Source organism: Cynocephalus volans, chromosome 8 (assembly GCF_027409185.1).
Source record: "Cynocephalus volans isolate mCynVol1 chromosome 8, mCynVol1.pri, whole genome shotgun sequence".
Classification (NCBI taxonomy): Eukaryota; Metazoa; Chordata; class Mammalia; order Dermoptera; family Cynocephalidae; genus Cynocephalus; species Cynocephalus volans.
The window spans coordinates 42,354,081-42,369,526 of record NC_084467.1 but is presented as its reverse complement, the minus strand read 5'-3'; the positions used below and the strand labels follow the sequence as shown (position 1 = coordinate 42,369,526).

General features: G+C 39.9%; 1 protein-coding gene across 1 annotated transcript in view; it reads left to right on the top strand.

Moving 5' to 3' along the window:
- FAF1 (Fas associated factor 1) overlaps positions 1–15,446 on the top strand; it is a 516,326-nt gene that overhangs the window by 212,655 nt on the left and 288,225 nt on the right. Inside the window, exons 5-6 of the mRNA XM_063105346.1 lie at positions 11,006–11,097; positions 14,828–14,919. Coding sequence (XP_062961416.1) covers positions 11,006–11,097; positions 14,828–14,919 — 184 coding nt within the window. The remainder of the gene's footprint in view (positions 1–11,005; positions 11,098–14,827; positions 14,920–15,446) is intronic.

Genomic DNA, 15,446 nt, shown 5'->3' with positions numbered 1-15,446 from the left:
AGAGAAAACAATTTCCGGGAGAAAGAGGAAGATGAGTGTTTCAGAAATGATCTGTTGCCAGGTGTAAATGGGTGACCCTGGGGAGCTAGCAGAGGGGCCTGAAAGCTCCCTGGGTGAAATGAAAAGAACAGGAGAAGGCCAAGGAGAAGGTTCATGTCTCTGCAATTGGGGGTAAGGCTGAGGTCCGGGATAGGCGGAGTTTGAAAGGGTCGGTAGGATGAGGGATACACTTAAAAGAATGGTGTGTTAAGTTCTTTTGCAGCTTGTTATTGGAGTTCTCGGTGGCCGAGGGCGGATCCTGATTGTAAGGCTTCAGCCTGGAAATATGAATCCTTGGAGTAACTTGATTACCTGGCAGGGCAAGTTTAGCAGCAGTTGGAGTGCAAAGGATGACAGGACATGGGCCTTCCCACTTAGGGGTTAGGGGGGTTTTGGGTTCCGGGGAAGTGTAGAATACTAATTGGCCTGGGCTGAGTGAAAGGTGATTTTTGGAAAGTGACGGATCTGGAAGTAGCCAGTCCTGGTACTTCCATAATTTGGTGTGAAGGTGGGAGAGCAAGGGTAAGGCCATGGTGGGTGGTATGGGTCCTTCAGTTGCTGTGATCCCCGGGGGTAGGAGGGGCCTACCATACATGATTTCAAAAGGGGAAAGATTGGAGGGCCTTTTTGGGAGAGCTCTGGTCTTGAGTAGAGCGAGAGGTAGAAGACGGACCCAATCAAGGTGTAATTCCAGAGACAATTTAGTTAGTATGCCCTTTAAAGTTCTGTTGGTTCTCTCTACCTTTCCAGATGCCTGAGGTCGGTAAAGGCAATGTAGGTGCCAGGGGAGAGAGAGTGACTGGGAGAGTTTTTGTATTATCTCGGTGGTAAATTCAGGTCCATTGTCAGATTGAATGGAAGTGGGCATCCCAAATCGTGGGATGATTTGGGAAAGGAGAGTCTGGGCTACGGTGGAGGCCTTTTTATTGGATGTTGGGAATGCCTCTACCCATCCTGAAAAGGTATCAACAAACACCAAGAGGTATTTGAGGCGCCGGACAGGAGGCATGTGTGTAAAATCGACTTGTCAGTCAGCCGCGGGTATGAGACCTCTGGCCTGGTGGGAGGGGTATGGCCCAGGTTTGAGAGGGGTGTTAGGATTGGTACGCTGGCAGATTGTGCATGAGGAGGAAATTTTTTGCAAGAAAGCTTTGTCAGATGGGGTGATTGAGAAGAAGGCTTGTAAGAACTGGGATAGAGCTTGGGGGCTAGAGTGAAACAGGTCATGGAGCAAGCGAAAGAGAGAGGACTTATCATCATTAGGCGGTTGAGGCTGAGAAGGTGTCTGTGAACCTTGGGAGCCATATGGAAGAATGGGAAGTTGGTTTTGTGTCTGTGGGTGCATTGCCGCAGTGCGTGCGGCGAGGTCAGCCTTACAATTCCTGCGAGTGATCGGGGAATCGTCCCTCTGGTGGGCTCTGCAATGAATGACTCCTAATTCACAAGGTAAATGGGATGCCTCAATTAATGTGGAGATTAAAGCTGAGTTGGTGATTGTGTTACCCTTGGTGTTAAGCAGGCCGCCTTCTTTCCATATGGCGGCATGAGAGAGAAGTATATGAAAGACATATTTGGAGTCAGTGTATAAGTTAAGAGTTCTTCCTTCAGCTAGAACGCAGGCTCGCGTGGCGGCGGTAAGTTCGGCCCGCTGGTTGGTAGTACCCTTGGGTAAAGGTTGGGTCTCTATAACCGAATCAAGGGAGACTATGGCATACCCTGCGTAATGAGTGTTTCCTTCCTTGAAGGAGGACCCATCCGTGAACCATGTGAGATCAGCGTGAGATAGGGGTCCCTCAGTGATGGAAGAGCGGTAAGGTATAAAATTTTGAAGGCTTTCTACGCAGCTGTGGAAAGGGGTGTTGGGGGAATCTGGTATAGGCAGTAGGGTGGCCGGATTTAGGGGTGGGCAGGTAGTGAAGGATAGGGCAGGATTTTCCAGAAACGAGGATAGGAGGGTTAGGATTCTGGAAGGTGGGAGGGATTGGAGAGCCTTATAGGTAAGGAGGTCTTTGAGGTGATGTGGTGAGAGAATGGTGAGAGGTGCCCCAAATGTTAATTTGGATGCCTCCTTATGCAGTAACTGCCCTGCTGCTAGGGCTCTTAGACAGGGTGCCCAGCCTCGTACAGTGGGGTCCAATGGTTTTGATAGGTATGCTACGGGGGCAAAGGAGGGGCCATAATTCTGTCCTAGGATGCCTAGAGCTTGTCCCGTATTTTCATGAACATAGAGGAAAAAGGGTTTAGTTAGATCAGGGAGATGAAGTGCAGGGGCTGTTAGAAGGGCCTGCCGAAGCTTGAGAAAAGGGCGCTGAGGTGAGGAGAGTAAAGGTTCTTCAGGAGGACCTTTACACATATTAGAGAGAGGTCGGGCTAGCAAAGAGAAATTGGGGATCCATGCTCTGACTAGAAAGGAATGGGAGAAAACGGATTGAGTGCCTTGAAGGCAGCAGGTTAAAAGAGGGGTTTTTGGGGGAAAGATTTGTTTACCTCCTACCCCAACTATAGGAGAGCTGCTGGAGGTGGTGGGGCCTTTATATTCCCTTAAGAATGAAAAGGTGGCTCCAGTGTCCAGGAGGAAAGATATTGGGTGGCCGTCCACAACCATGGATACCCTGGGCTCCTGCTTTGTTATAGAGATGGTCGGGAAGGGCCCAAGGCTACATCAGTCCTCCTCAGCGAGGCCCACCATAGGTGGTGTCCACGGTTTGGGGGACTGTGGGGCAGTTGGTTCCTCACCCCTTCGGGCGAGGGGGCAATCAGATCCCCAATGTCCCTTCTTTTTGCAGTTTGGACAAGGAGTGGTGGGTGGCCTGGGGGTGGGGCAAGCCTTTGCCCAATGCCCTTCCTTTCCACATGTAAAGCAGGCTCCAGGTGGAGGCTTAGAGGTAGAGGCTGTGGGAGGATGCCCAGGGGGTTGATAAGCTGGGCCAACATCTGGAAGTTGGTGTGGTCGGCCTTTTGTTTTTGACATCCCTTTTCCTCCTCCCGATTATGAAAAACCTTGAAGGCCACTGACAGGATTTTGGTCTGAGGGATTGCAGGACCCTGCTCTAATTTTTTAAGTTTAATTTTAATGTCGGGGTAGGATTGGGCCAGGAAATAGGTCATAAGGCCATGCTGGCTGTCTTCTGAGTTGGGATCTAAGTTAGTGTATTGTTGAAAGGCCTGAGTTAATCTATTGAGGAACTTGGAGGGAGTTTCCTCCTTTTTTTGGACAATTTCTTGAATTTTTTTGGAAATTGACGACCTTGCGAGCTGATTTTTTGAGGCCAATTATTAAGCAAGAGGCAAAACGGTCTCGAGCCTGGATTCCCTGGGCTGTGTTATAATCCCAATTAGGTTCCTGTTCTGGGACTGCTTGGGGGCCTGGCGGGTGATCCGGATTGGTACGATGGGTGTCAGTGGCATGGGTTTGGGCTGTATCCCAGACTCTGCAGTGTTCCTCGGGGAGGAGGGTATTGGCTAGGAGCATTAAGATGTCATGATGTGTGAGGCTATAGGCCTGCAGGATCCATTGGAATTCTTTAATGTAGGTGGTAAGGTCGGTAGAGAAAGAGCCTAGTCTTTTTTCTAATTCTGTAAGGTCAGCTAGGGAAAAGGGAACATGGACCCTAACTACTCCTTCAGCCCCAGCTACCTCACGTAGTGGGGCGATTGTTAAAGGGGCGGGGGGGGGGTCCTCGGGAACTGGTGAAAGGGGGGCTTAGTGGGTCAGGAGTAGGGAAGGGTAAAGATGGAGGAGTGGATGGCGCAGGAGGTGCAGAGGGTGACGGGGGAGGATGAGGTCGGTCGGGTGGGGGTTCATCAGCAGGGTTGAAGGTGGAAGAATCAAGGGGTGACTGTGAAGATGGTTTACAGGCTAAAAGGACTTGAGAGGGAGCACAGGAAGAGCAGAGGGTGGGGTTCTGAGCCAAGAGGTGAAAAGCCTCGATGTAGGGGATCTCCTTCCATTTTTTTAGGCACTGGCAGTAGTTAAAGAGGTCTCATAGAATGTTAGGATCTAGTGTGCCCTCAGGGGGCCATGTGTTTTGATTATCTAAAGGATAATAAGGCCAATCTTGTGTACAGAATTTGGTGAGGAGTTTGGGCTTAATATCCGGCCTGAGGGAAAGGTTGGTGAGGTTTTTCAGAAGGCATTGAAGTGGAGAGTCCCCTAGGGAGGAGGAGGAAGCGCCCATTCTGGTCTCTTAATGGGAATTTAGACAGAAATTGGACAGAGATTAGTGATAAGACAGATCCTTCGGCTGGTTGGGAAAGGCGGGATCCTAGAGGGCGTCCCCAGTAGGTCACGTCAGTCCCGGCAGTTTCAGGTACGAACCAGGAGGAGAGAAGGGAGGTGTGGGTCGTCATTCAGACCTTCACTTCTCAGACCGTGGTAGGGTGGGGTATGGGCGTTAGGGGCTACCGGACGATCACAGCTAGACTCCCTGCGGTAGCCTGAAAAAGAGCTGGTGCCCTTTAGGAAAGGGGGCTTACCTAATGATGAGCCGGTGGTGAGCGGAAGGAGCCAGTGCTGAAAAGAATGGATGAGGGCGGACCGTCAGTGGTGAGTGGTGGAAGGGAGGCTGGTCCTGGCGGGACTGAGTTCCCGAGGGGCGACTCGAAAAGTGTTGCCGCTGCGATTTGAAAAGTGTTGCCGCTAGAGGGAGCCCCGAGGGCGACTCGGAAAGTGTTGCCACTGCGATCCGAAAAGTGTTGCCGCTTGAGGGGAACTCCGTCCCGGGTTCCGGCACCAAATGAAAGGATGAGTCGACACCAGTTGACGATCCACCGGAGAGAGCTCGTTTATTATGCAGCACACACACATATATATAGGGCTTTAAGGGAAAGCTGATTGGTTTAAAATACAATCCCTATTTAGCATACCGCATGGGGCTTGGGGGGGGAGCTGATTGGCGTGCAATTAGCGCCAGCGGGAAGGAGAATGCGGAAGAGAAGGGCAACCAGCGCCATGATGGGGTGCGGCCGAGAAGGGCTTATGTGATCAGGGTGTGATCCCTTAGGGCATTTGGGTTCTTACAATACCAGATGAAAGATTAGGTTAACACAAAGAAATGAAAGTCACCAGAAATGGTAAATATTTGGATACCCATTTTAAAAACTTTTATTTTTTAATTCTTTAAAAGATAATTGACATTTTAACGTAAAAATAATAGCAATGTGTTGTAGCATTTATATAATATGTGTAAAGTAAATGTATTACAACAATAACACCTAGAACAGGAAAGGGGAATAGAAGTATACTGTTGCAAGACAGAGTCCTGTCTTATTTGGAGGTGGACTGTATTGAGTTAAAAATACATGTTGTAAACTCTAGAGCAATCACTGAAACAGCAAACACAGATAATAGTTATTAAGCCAAGGACTGGGGTAAAGTGGAATGCTAAAAAATATTCAGTAAATACAAATGAAGGCAGAAAAAGATAATAAAATAATAAAAAAAAATAGGATGAATAGAAAACAGATAAGACCATACAGATAATTATAATAAACATAAATAATACCATATTCTTTGTTTTTTGTGGGTGAGGGAAGCTGGCCAGTAAGGGGATCCAAACCCGTGTCTTTGGAGTTACAAGGCTGCACTCTAACCAACTGAGCTAATCAGTCAGCCCCATCACATTCTAATTAGAAGGTAGAGATGTCAAACTGGATAAAAAAAGGGAAATCTATTTGCATGATATGTACAAGAAACCTACCTTACATATAAAGCACATTGATGCATCACTTAACGGGGATACGTACTGAGAAATGCATTGTTAGGCGATTTCATTGTTGTGTGAAAGTGTATTAGGAGGGAAGCTACAATGAATTTTCGTAGTATCTTCACTGGCTTCTAGTTACATGAGCGTGGGCCCTCTTATTGTGTTACTAAGTCTCTCTGTGCTTCACTTTCCTCATATGTTAATTGAGAATTAGAATCATACCACCACTACAAAGTTATAAATATTAAATTAGAGGTAGGGATTGTGCCTGGCAGTCAGCGAGCACTCAGTGAGTATTAGCTAACTGTGATTAACTATTATTTTGCTATGGGGATAGGTGGGAATTATTTAAAAATTCAAGAATTCTAAAGCAGACAACAGCCCTTTCACATGGAAGTTCCCCCATTTTAGAAGTAAGCGAAGGAGAACAAATTAGTTCTAGTACAGAGTTTAAGTGGTGAGAACAGCAAACAATCCAACACAGAACTGAAAGAAAAAACAAAGTACCTGCAACTGGAGACAAAATTTGACATTAGCTAGCAAAGGTTTCATTTCACCAAATAACATCTATAACACCTAGAAGGACTGGAACTCCCCTGGGCTACCAAGCCAGAAAGTGGAGAGGTCTGGGGGCCTCAGCAATGTACCCTGACATCTGCAACAAGTCCGAGGGTAGGGGATGAGGGCGTCGGCCACACCTCCCCAACACCTGCAACCATCCCAGCAGCAACCATTGAACTGCTGCAGGAAGTGCCCCGGGCTCTCCCGAGCTGGGGTCGTGGGGGGCTGAGGGCCTTGGCCACACACTCTCAACACATGCAGCCAGCGATGACCACCAGGCCTCAGCAAGAAGGGCCCCAGGTTCCTGAGCTGGGGTGTTGGGGGGCGAGGGCTTTTGCCACACCTCCCTGACATCTGCACCCAGCCTGGCAATGACCAAGCCACTTCTGGAAGCCCTCTGGTCTCCACTGTGGGAATGAGGGTGGTACCACAGGCCTCAATTCCGCCCCTCCTCCTTCCTTCTTCTTCCATCACATTTCCTTCCCCTTTTTCCTCTCCCCCCTCCCTCCTAACTGCCCCACAACAACATCCTACAGTGTGAAAAAATAATATTAATAAAGCTGCATTTTCTTTAAAAAAATCAATTAAAGAAAGGAAACACTAAAAAAAAAAAGGTTAGAAAAATTATTTGAAAGACACAAGATACCACACTCACAGAAGAAAAAATTAAAAATCTGAATAGCTCTGCACCAAATGTATAAATTGAATTGACAGTCAAAGCCTTCCCACAAGGAAAACCCCAAGCCCGAATGGCTTCACTGGCAAATTCTATCTAATGTTTAGAGAAGAAATATTACCAATCCTTTGCAAAATAGAGAAAGACAAAAGATTCCCTAATTCATTTTATGTGGCCAACATTACTATTACCAAAATCAGACAAAGACATTACAGGAAGAGAAAGTATTTTTTATAATTATGGAGGCAGAAGTCTTTTATAAAATATTTGCAAATTGAATCTCATAAAAATATAATAAAATATGTACATATGTATACAGTAGACATCATAGCAAAGTGGACTTTATCACAGGAATGCAAGTCTTGCTTAACAGTTTATAATCCATCACTACAATTCACCATGTTAGTATAAAAAATGAGTAAATTAATTTGATTATTTCAATAGACAGAGGAAAAAGCATTTAACAATATTTAACACCCATTTCATGTTAAAAACAAAAACAATAACAAAAAACAAAGGAACTTTGTCAACCTGATAAAAGACATTGTTGCAGAGTGTACAACTAATATAATACTTTAAAATGAAATTCTAAATACTTCCCTCCCAAGATTAAGAGCAGTGCTAAGTCCACTCATAACACTATACAGCACTTTATAGAAGAAGACACACAAATAGCCAATAAGCACATGAAAAGATGCTCTTTGGCATCAATTTTTCATTAATCATCAGGGAACACAAATTGAAACCATAATGAGAAACTACATTATACCTGTTGGAATGGCTAAAATTAAAAAGATTGAAAATTCCATTTGTTGTCAGAGATATGGAACAACTAGAACTTTGATGGAACATATGATGGTGCAATCACTTTGGAAAACAGTTTTGACGGTTTCTTTAAAGTTAAACAGATGCTTACAATCTAGCAATTTCATTTTTAGGTATTCACTCAAAAGAAGTCAACACATATGTTCATAAAAGGCTTTACACAATAATGTTCATAGCAGATTTATTCATAATAGGGAAAAACAGAAACAACCAAATGTTCATCAACCAGTGAATGGATAAACAGATTGTATTTTATCTATTGTACTTGTTGCTGTGTAATAAATTACTTAAAACTTAGTGGCTTAGAAAAACAACATCTGTTATCTCATAGTTCCTGTAAGTCAAGAATCCAGGCATAAATGTTATCTTACTGGCTGCAATCTGTCCGCTCAAGGCTTGACTAATTACAGACCCACTTCCAAGATGACTTGTGGTTGGTGGCAGGATTCATTCCTTGTGGTCTGTTGAACTGGGGGCCTCAGAGCAAGATGGAAATCCCAGTCTTTTGTAACCTAACTCAGAAGTGATATCCTTTACTATATTTTATTATTTAAAAACAAATATCTAGGTACAGCCCACACTCAAAGGAGTGGATTACAAAGAGCATTAATACCAGGAAGTGAGTATCACTGGAAGTCATTTCAGAAGCTGCCTACCACATCATGTGATGGAATAGTACTCAGCAACGAAAAGGAGCTATTTATTGGTACACGTGACAATATGGATGAATCTCAAAAACACTATGCCAAGCAAAAGAATCCAGATACAAAACTAATCTTTAGGGTGAGAAGGAGGATCAGTGGTTTAGGGTGGGGACAGGCTTTTATTTCAAAGGGGTATTTTCTTTCTGTGATACAGGAAATGTTCTTTATCTTGATTGTGTTACAATACAGTATATATTTATCAAAACTCCCAAGTAAATTTTATTGTATGTAAGTCATAATCTACTTAAATTAGTAATTTTTTTTTTTAAGATTGCTATTGAATTCAGTGGTCTGTTCTCCATGACACCTGCATATCTTCACAATTTTCAGAGTAACTTGGGGGAAGGGTACCATCCTGTAGTTAGGTATTTGGAATTAGGCAGACCCGTATATGAATTCTGACTCTGAAACTTGCTGCATTGTAGCATTTCAGTGCTCTGAATTATTCTGGATATCCTAGAAACAATAACTGTTTTTTATTGAGAAACTGTACTGACCAGCTGCTGTGCAAGACACTTATGTGTATATTACCTCATTAATTGTAATAATAATACAACTCAAAATAACTAAGATTTTTTTTAGTTCCTTAGTATGTATTAGGCACTCTTTAAAACATTTTTCAGGATTTAAGTCATTTAGTACTCACAGCAACCTAATGAAGTGTTGGTGCTATAGTTATCATTTCTATTTTACAGAAGAAGAAATTGAGGACAATATAGAATAATTTAAAAAATATAAGCAACTCAGGTTGCTGTCATGGTTCTGGCTTTGTTTTCTATTTCTCTCGGCCTGTGGAACAAAAGGCTATTTGTTCTCTTTGTTTTATATGTTACCCAGGCTGTCTGCAAAAAGTAACTGGGACTTTAAGTTAATTTATCTTTTTGTTTTTCCATTAAGAAACTTCTTTTGGGTCATGAAGGCTAAGAGTGTTTTCAAGACTTTTTAAGAAGAGGGTGTGTCAGGTGGAGATAGGTTTCTTAGAGGAAAGTAATGGGGAGACTTGTAAATGTGTAAGCCCAGTTCTAGACAAGTACAGCTCTAGAAACTGCAACCTTAGCCACAAAAGAAAAGACAGTGTTTACATGTATTTGGTATTAAAAAGTATGGCTCACCTTTCTGCTGTTTCCATAAACGGAATGATCCTTTGTTGGCAGTGACATTTTTGCAGGCCAAGGTTCATTAAAGTTTGTGCTTTCACAAATATAATGTTGAAACAGAATTATTTTTATGATGACTAATCACTATCCAAAGTGCCCAATTGGAATTTTCTTTAGGAAAGTAAAAACGTCACTGAGGCCATGAATGATTGGATTGTAGCATTACTTCCTTAGGCAGCTATGTTTCCATAGAACTTGTGTAGCATATGCTTTTTTTCTTTCTTTTCCTTCATCTACATGTAATTATTTTTCTTCTTTTAATATACAACATAATCAGGTTTTTTTTTTGTATTCATGCATTTATTATAAATGGAATTGAATTATGTGTTAACCTAAAATTATAGACTACCAGCAACCTAGCACAAGCAGATATATAAAAGATTTGTACATTCTGATTCAATGGTCTGTTTAAAATAGTATAGTGAAATCAGCTGATTAATTTGTAAGTAGGCTTGATTCCTGAAGAAGAATTTGTGGAGCACTGGGAAAAGTGATCCCTCACTGTTCTCATTAGCATTGTGTCCATTTTTGTTTTTTTTTCCTTTCAGTCTTGTCTTCTCTGATTAGAGTATCTTTGCCTGCTTTGGTTTGGCTGTCCTTCACAGCCCAGCTATACTTCAAGCTGAGTTTGTCTCATCTCTCTCACAAAGCCTTCTCTGGATGTTTGATCCAACACAGTTCTTTTTTTTTTCTTTTCTGAAATTCTGTTGATTTTCTCTTCAATACAATTTAAATTGTCATCTAGATAGTATATACTGGCTTTATTTTTTAGTTATTTTAATGTATGTTATCTCCTTTCATCCTCAGACCCTAGGAGTAGATAAGATAGGCGGTGTTATTCCCCATTTTATAGATGAAGAAATAAGAATAGATGAGTAATTTGATTTCCCCAAGATAAAACTGCAACCCAAATTTTCATTCTAAAATCTGCTTTTCTTATACTGCAAAGCCTCAGGTTTTGTACTTGCTATTCCTACCAAATGCTGAGCACATAGTAGGTACTGTCAGTTGATTGGTTTGAAATAGATTGTCTCTGTTCAAACCCCCGATCATTGATAACTGTTTCTATTCAAAAGCCATGCTTTTGAAAAAAACTACGTAATTACTTAATTGTGAAATCTTTTATTATTAATTAATGTTGAAACCTGAGTTCTTCAAAGGGCAATGTGTTTGATTAAAGATATTTTAAGTTTGGACTACTGAAATTTTTCTTATTCATCAGACAAATATTATTGATAGTGCACCGTATTAATGCCAAATATTAATGCCAGCCCTGGATATGGATGAATGTTGACTGTTGTTGTGTTACTAATGTTTGGTCTGTTCTTATTTATACAGGAGAGATTAAACAGATTCTAGAAAATGAACTTCAGATACCCGGGTCTAAAATGTTGTTAAAAGGCTGGAAGACCGGAGATGTGGAAGACAGTGTGAGTTTCTTAATTGCCTATAAATAAAATAAAATTATGTTATACAGTTGACTAAATGATGTATAAAATTTGGTTTTAATTAATGTTACATAAGACAAATAGATTTGGTAATAGTAATTTAGTTTAAGGAATCAACAGTGTTTCAAACTAAAGCATTTTCATGCTAAACCAACAACAGTTTTAAATGAGTTAGGCATGTAAATGAAAACACTATATGGCATGTTTTTCCTATTTCTAACTATTTTATAGGAGTTTGGCACTCTTTTTTGAGAGCTTTTACCTTTTTCTCAAACCTCCTAGGGTGTCAGTGAGTGCCCTGGAATAATAATTTGCTGAACAATTACTTCTTGGCTTGAAAGAAGTCACACACAGTGTGCCAAATATTGTTTATGGAACAAAGATAATAATAGCAAAGTTTTAAAAGTTGGAAAGTTTAAATGGTAAGAACATTTCTTTCTTTGTTTACTTGGATGGTGGCAGGTAGATGGAATAAATATTTTAAGAATTTGCAAAAAGTGTTGCAATTTTAAGGTAGTAGTTGCTATTCTTAAGGACCCAGTAGTAGCCTCAGGTATAAAATATTTTACACTTTTTATTTTTCTTATAGAGAGAGTGGGGAAGAAGGGAAAGAAATGAGTTAGCTGTAAAAGTTTTAGATGTTTGAGGTGGAAATAATTATTGTCTTTTCACACCAGTTACTCAGTCATCGTTTCAGTGGCCAGGCATAAACTTAGAATCTTCAGCTATTGGTTTAGTTCTCCTTTGTGAATGGCTTCTGGTAGACATTGTGTGTGTAAGTACTTATATGTTAGTTCATTTGATATAGGGGGATGTTCTGAGTATTTCAGTGAGACATTTACAGGTATTTCAGGTTGGCAAGATATTTATAAATTTAGATACAAGTTAGTGATATGCTGTATCAGGAGTCAGCAAACTCTTTCTGTACAGAGCCAGGTAGTAAACATTTTAGGCTTTCTGGGCCATATAGTCTTTGTTGCAACTTCTCAATTTTGCTGTTGTAGTATGAAAGCAGCTATAGACAGTATGTGAAAGAGCGAGAATAACTATGTTCCAATATAATTTTATTTTGGACACAAATTTGAATTTTATGTAATTTCCCCTGTCATGAAATATTCTTCTCTTGATTTTTTTCCCCCAATCATTGGAAAATGTAAAAGCCGTTCTTAACTCACTGGCCATACCAAAAAAAGGCAGCAGGTTGGATTTGTCCCACGGGTTATAGTTTGGTGACCCCTGGTGCTGTATGGCTGTTCTAATTGATACATAGATCAAAAGAAAAAAAAAGGGGGCTAACAGTACATCAGAAACCTTGACAGAAAGAAAATACCAAAATGAATCTATTTACATAGATATATTATTTATTCATTCATTTATTGAGAGCTCTATGGGTATGAACAGTCTTACATGGCATTTTCAGTAGTTTGTGAAGAGAAAGGCAGTCATATTGAAAATGTCCTTTAAGCTATGTATTCTAACATTTGAACACAGTCTTTACTACAAATAATTACTTCAGTTTCTTATTTCTATGTATTTTTTTCCCTCAGTGATTCTTATGCCATTAATTTTCTGATTTTTCCCAAGTTTATATTTCCAGCCCAAATTTATATTTCCAGCCCATACTTCTATAAATTTACATATCCAAATTGGTAATTGACTTTTGTACTAGCATATCTTATTGGCATCTCATTCTTAACATGTTTAGAATGGAACTCTTGATTTTTCCCTCCCATGCCATTTCTCTACCAGTCTTTCCCAATAAATTGAATTACTATAGAGCCATGTTCAACCTAAAAATGTGGTCATCAGTCATTTCCCATTTCTTACAATGCCTAATCCTTTAGTAAGTCCTATAGATTCTGTCTGTAAAATATATCTCAACCATGGCCACTTTTTAGTATTTTTATTGCAACTGCTTTATCCAGGCCATTAGCATCTCTTGCCTAGACCAGTATGATAACTTCATCATTGTTGTCTCAGCTTCCTTTCTTGGATTCTTCCAGTGCATTCTCTAAAGAGTGATTTTTTAAAAACATAAATTGAATTATATTACTCTCCTGTTAAAACATAGCTTTTTATTGTACTTTGGCTAAAATTCAGACTATTCAACATAGTTTAAAAGGCATTGTAGGGGTAGCCGGTCAGCTCAGTTGATTAGAACATGGTGTTGATAACACCAAGGTTATCTAACATCAATCCCTGTACTGGCCAGCTGCCAAAATGAATGAATGAATGAATGAATGAATGGCATTGTATTATTTATTACATCCTTACCTCTACAACCTCATCTTGAGCCTTTTTTACCCTTACTTTCCATGCTGCAGCCTTAAAAATCTCTTTTTAAATCTTTTAATAGGCTCAGGCTCTTAACATCTTTACCTGACAGATGCTATTTAACTGCCTGGAATGCTTTACCCCCAGTTCTTTACGTGGGTAGTTCTTTTTCATCCTTCAAGTCTCAGCTTAACATTACTTTTCTAATAGACCTCTATATCTAATTTGGCTCCCATTCCAGTATTCACTATCAGAGCACCTTTAGCAGAGGGACCATATCTGTTTCTTTCACCATTATATATTCAGTGCCTGGTATAACAGGCATTTTTTCACTGGCTGTTTCCTTTGCCTGAAATATTCTTTTGCTATACATTCTCATGGTTTGTTTCCTCATCATCTTTAAGTCTTTGCTCAAATGTCCCATTCTCCAAATGAGACCCACCTGATCACCCAGTTTAAAACCACAGAGCTCTCCGACTCCATGTTCTTCATCCCTCTTCCCTGCCCTGCTTCATGTTTAGTCAATAAAAAGATCGCCTTCTAATATTCAACTATATAGGTTACTTTTTTAGTCCTGCTAAAATGTAAGTTCCATAAGATCAGGGATTTTATTTTAGACTATTCTACTCATTGATATATCCTCAGTGACTAGAGTAATCCTGGCACAGAGTAGGTGGCTCAATAAATATTTGCTGAGTAAGTATGTCCTGGGTTACAATACAAAGATGTAAAATGTATTTTTAAATGTGTATTGCTGTAAAAAAAAAGTTTGAAGTACTTCAGTAAGTATTTATCATCAAGTTGGGAGTTTGAAATGTGTATGAATTTTGTGGCAAAGAAATTTAGTGAGATTTTCTATGGTGATCAAGATAGTAGATCAGATGTAGCCCAAGAGTAGTTTTTTCACTCCAAACGGAGAGCTTTTATAAAAAGATCTTTGGAGTAAGAGAGTAAAGTGACCTAGGTAGCACTTAGCAGACACCTCATCCAAGTTACTTAATCTTACAGGCTGCAGCTCCTCATCTATAAAATCATTGGCTTGAGGTGTTCTCTATGATCTTTTCTAGGTCTAATGATATCTGTAAACATACATTGCTAATTTTTGCTGTAACGACCCTGGAATGAAGTGCATATTAGTTGCAATTAGTTGCAATTTCTACAGTGAACAAATTATTAAGTCCAAATTGTGTTCTTATCTATTTATATCTCTGAGTTGAAGAATTTATATTTTATTTTAATATTCATATTTGTTCTGATTTATGATATATATAGTCAAAACAAGGTTATTTGGATTTGTTAGTTCTGCATTACCCTATTTAGGAAATTATGAAAAGATGAAAAGTCAAACTATAAAACTGACAATTTTTCAAGAATTACAGGAAAAATTAACAAAGCACAGCCAACATTTACTTTTTGTTTTTTATTTTTTCTTTTTCAGACGGTCTTAAAATCGCTACACTTGCCAAAAAACAACAGTCTTTATGTCCTTACACCAGACTTACCACCACCATCATCATCTAGTCATGCTGGGTAAGGTGTTTACTTTTCCTGGAAATCTGAAATGAAAAGTTTGATTGTTAAATTTCTTTAAGCTGAATATAAACATCAAAATTAAATAAAAATCTTATTGAAACTTTAACTTGCCAACAAATATTAAGTTTATCAGTTTTCAAACTATTTGGTCTGGATAGTTTGTTCAAGTGGTAGAATCTTCTTATCCAAAGAAAGTCTTTGTCAAAACTCCATTATATAAAAAATGGTCAAAATGGCACTTCTCTGATCGAAGGGGAAAGATTACAGTTGGAGGGAAGAGAAAGAGTAAATGGAACCCCAGTCTCTCTCACAGCTAAAGACTTACCATTGATGAAAATTCACTGGACTTTGCAGAGTAAAACTTGAAAAATACTGATATTTTTATTAAGATTTTTCTCTCTGTTTGAAATAGAGTCTCATTGTATTTTCAGTTTTCACAATAGAACTTAATACATTTATAGAATGATCAAATGGTTTTAATATTTAATTACGCATTAAGTTTATTATTGCTAGATGATGCAAAC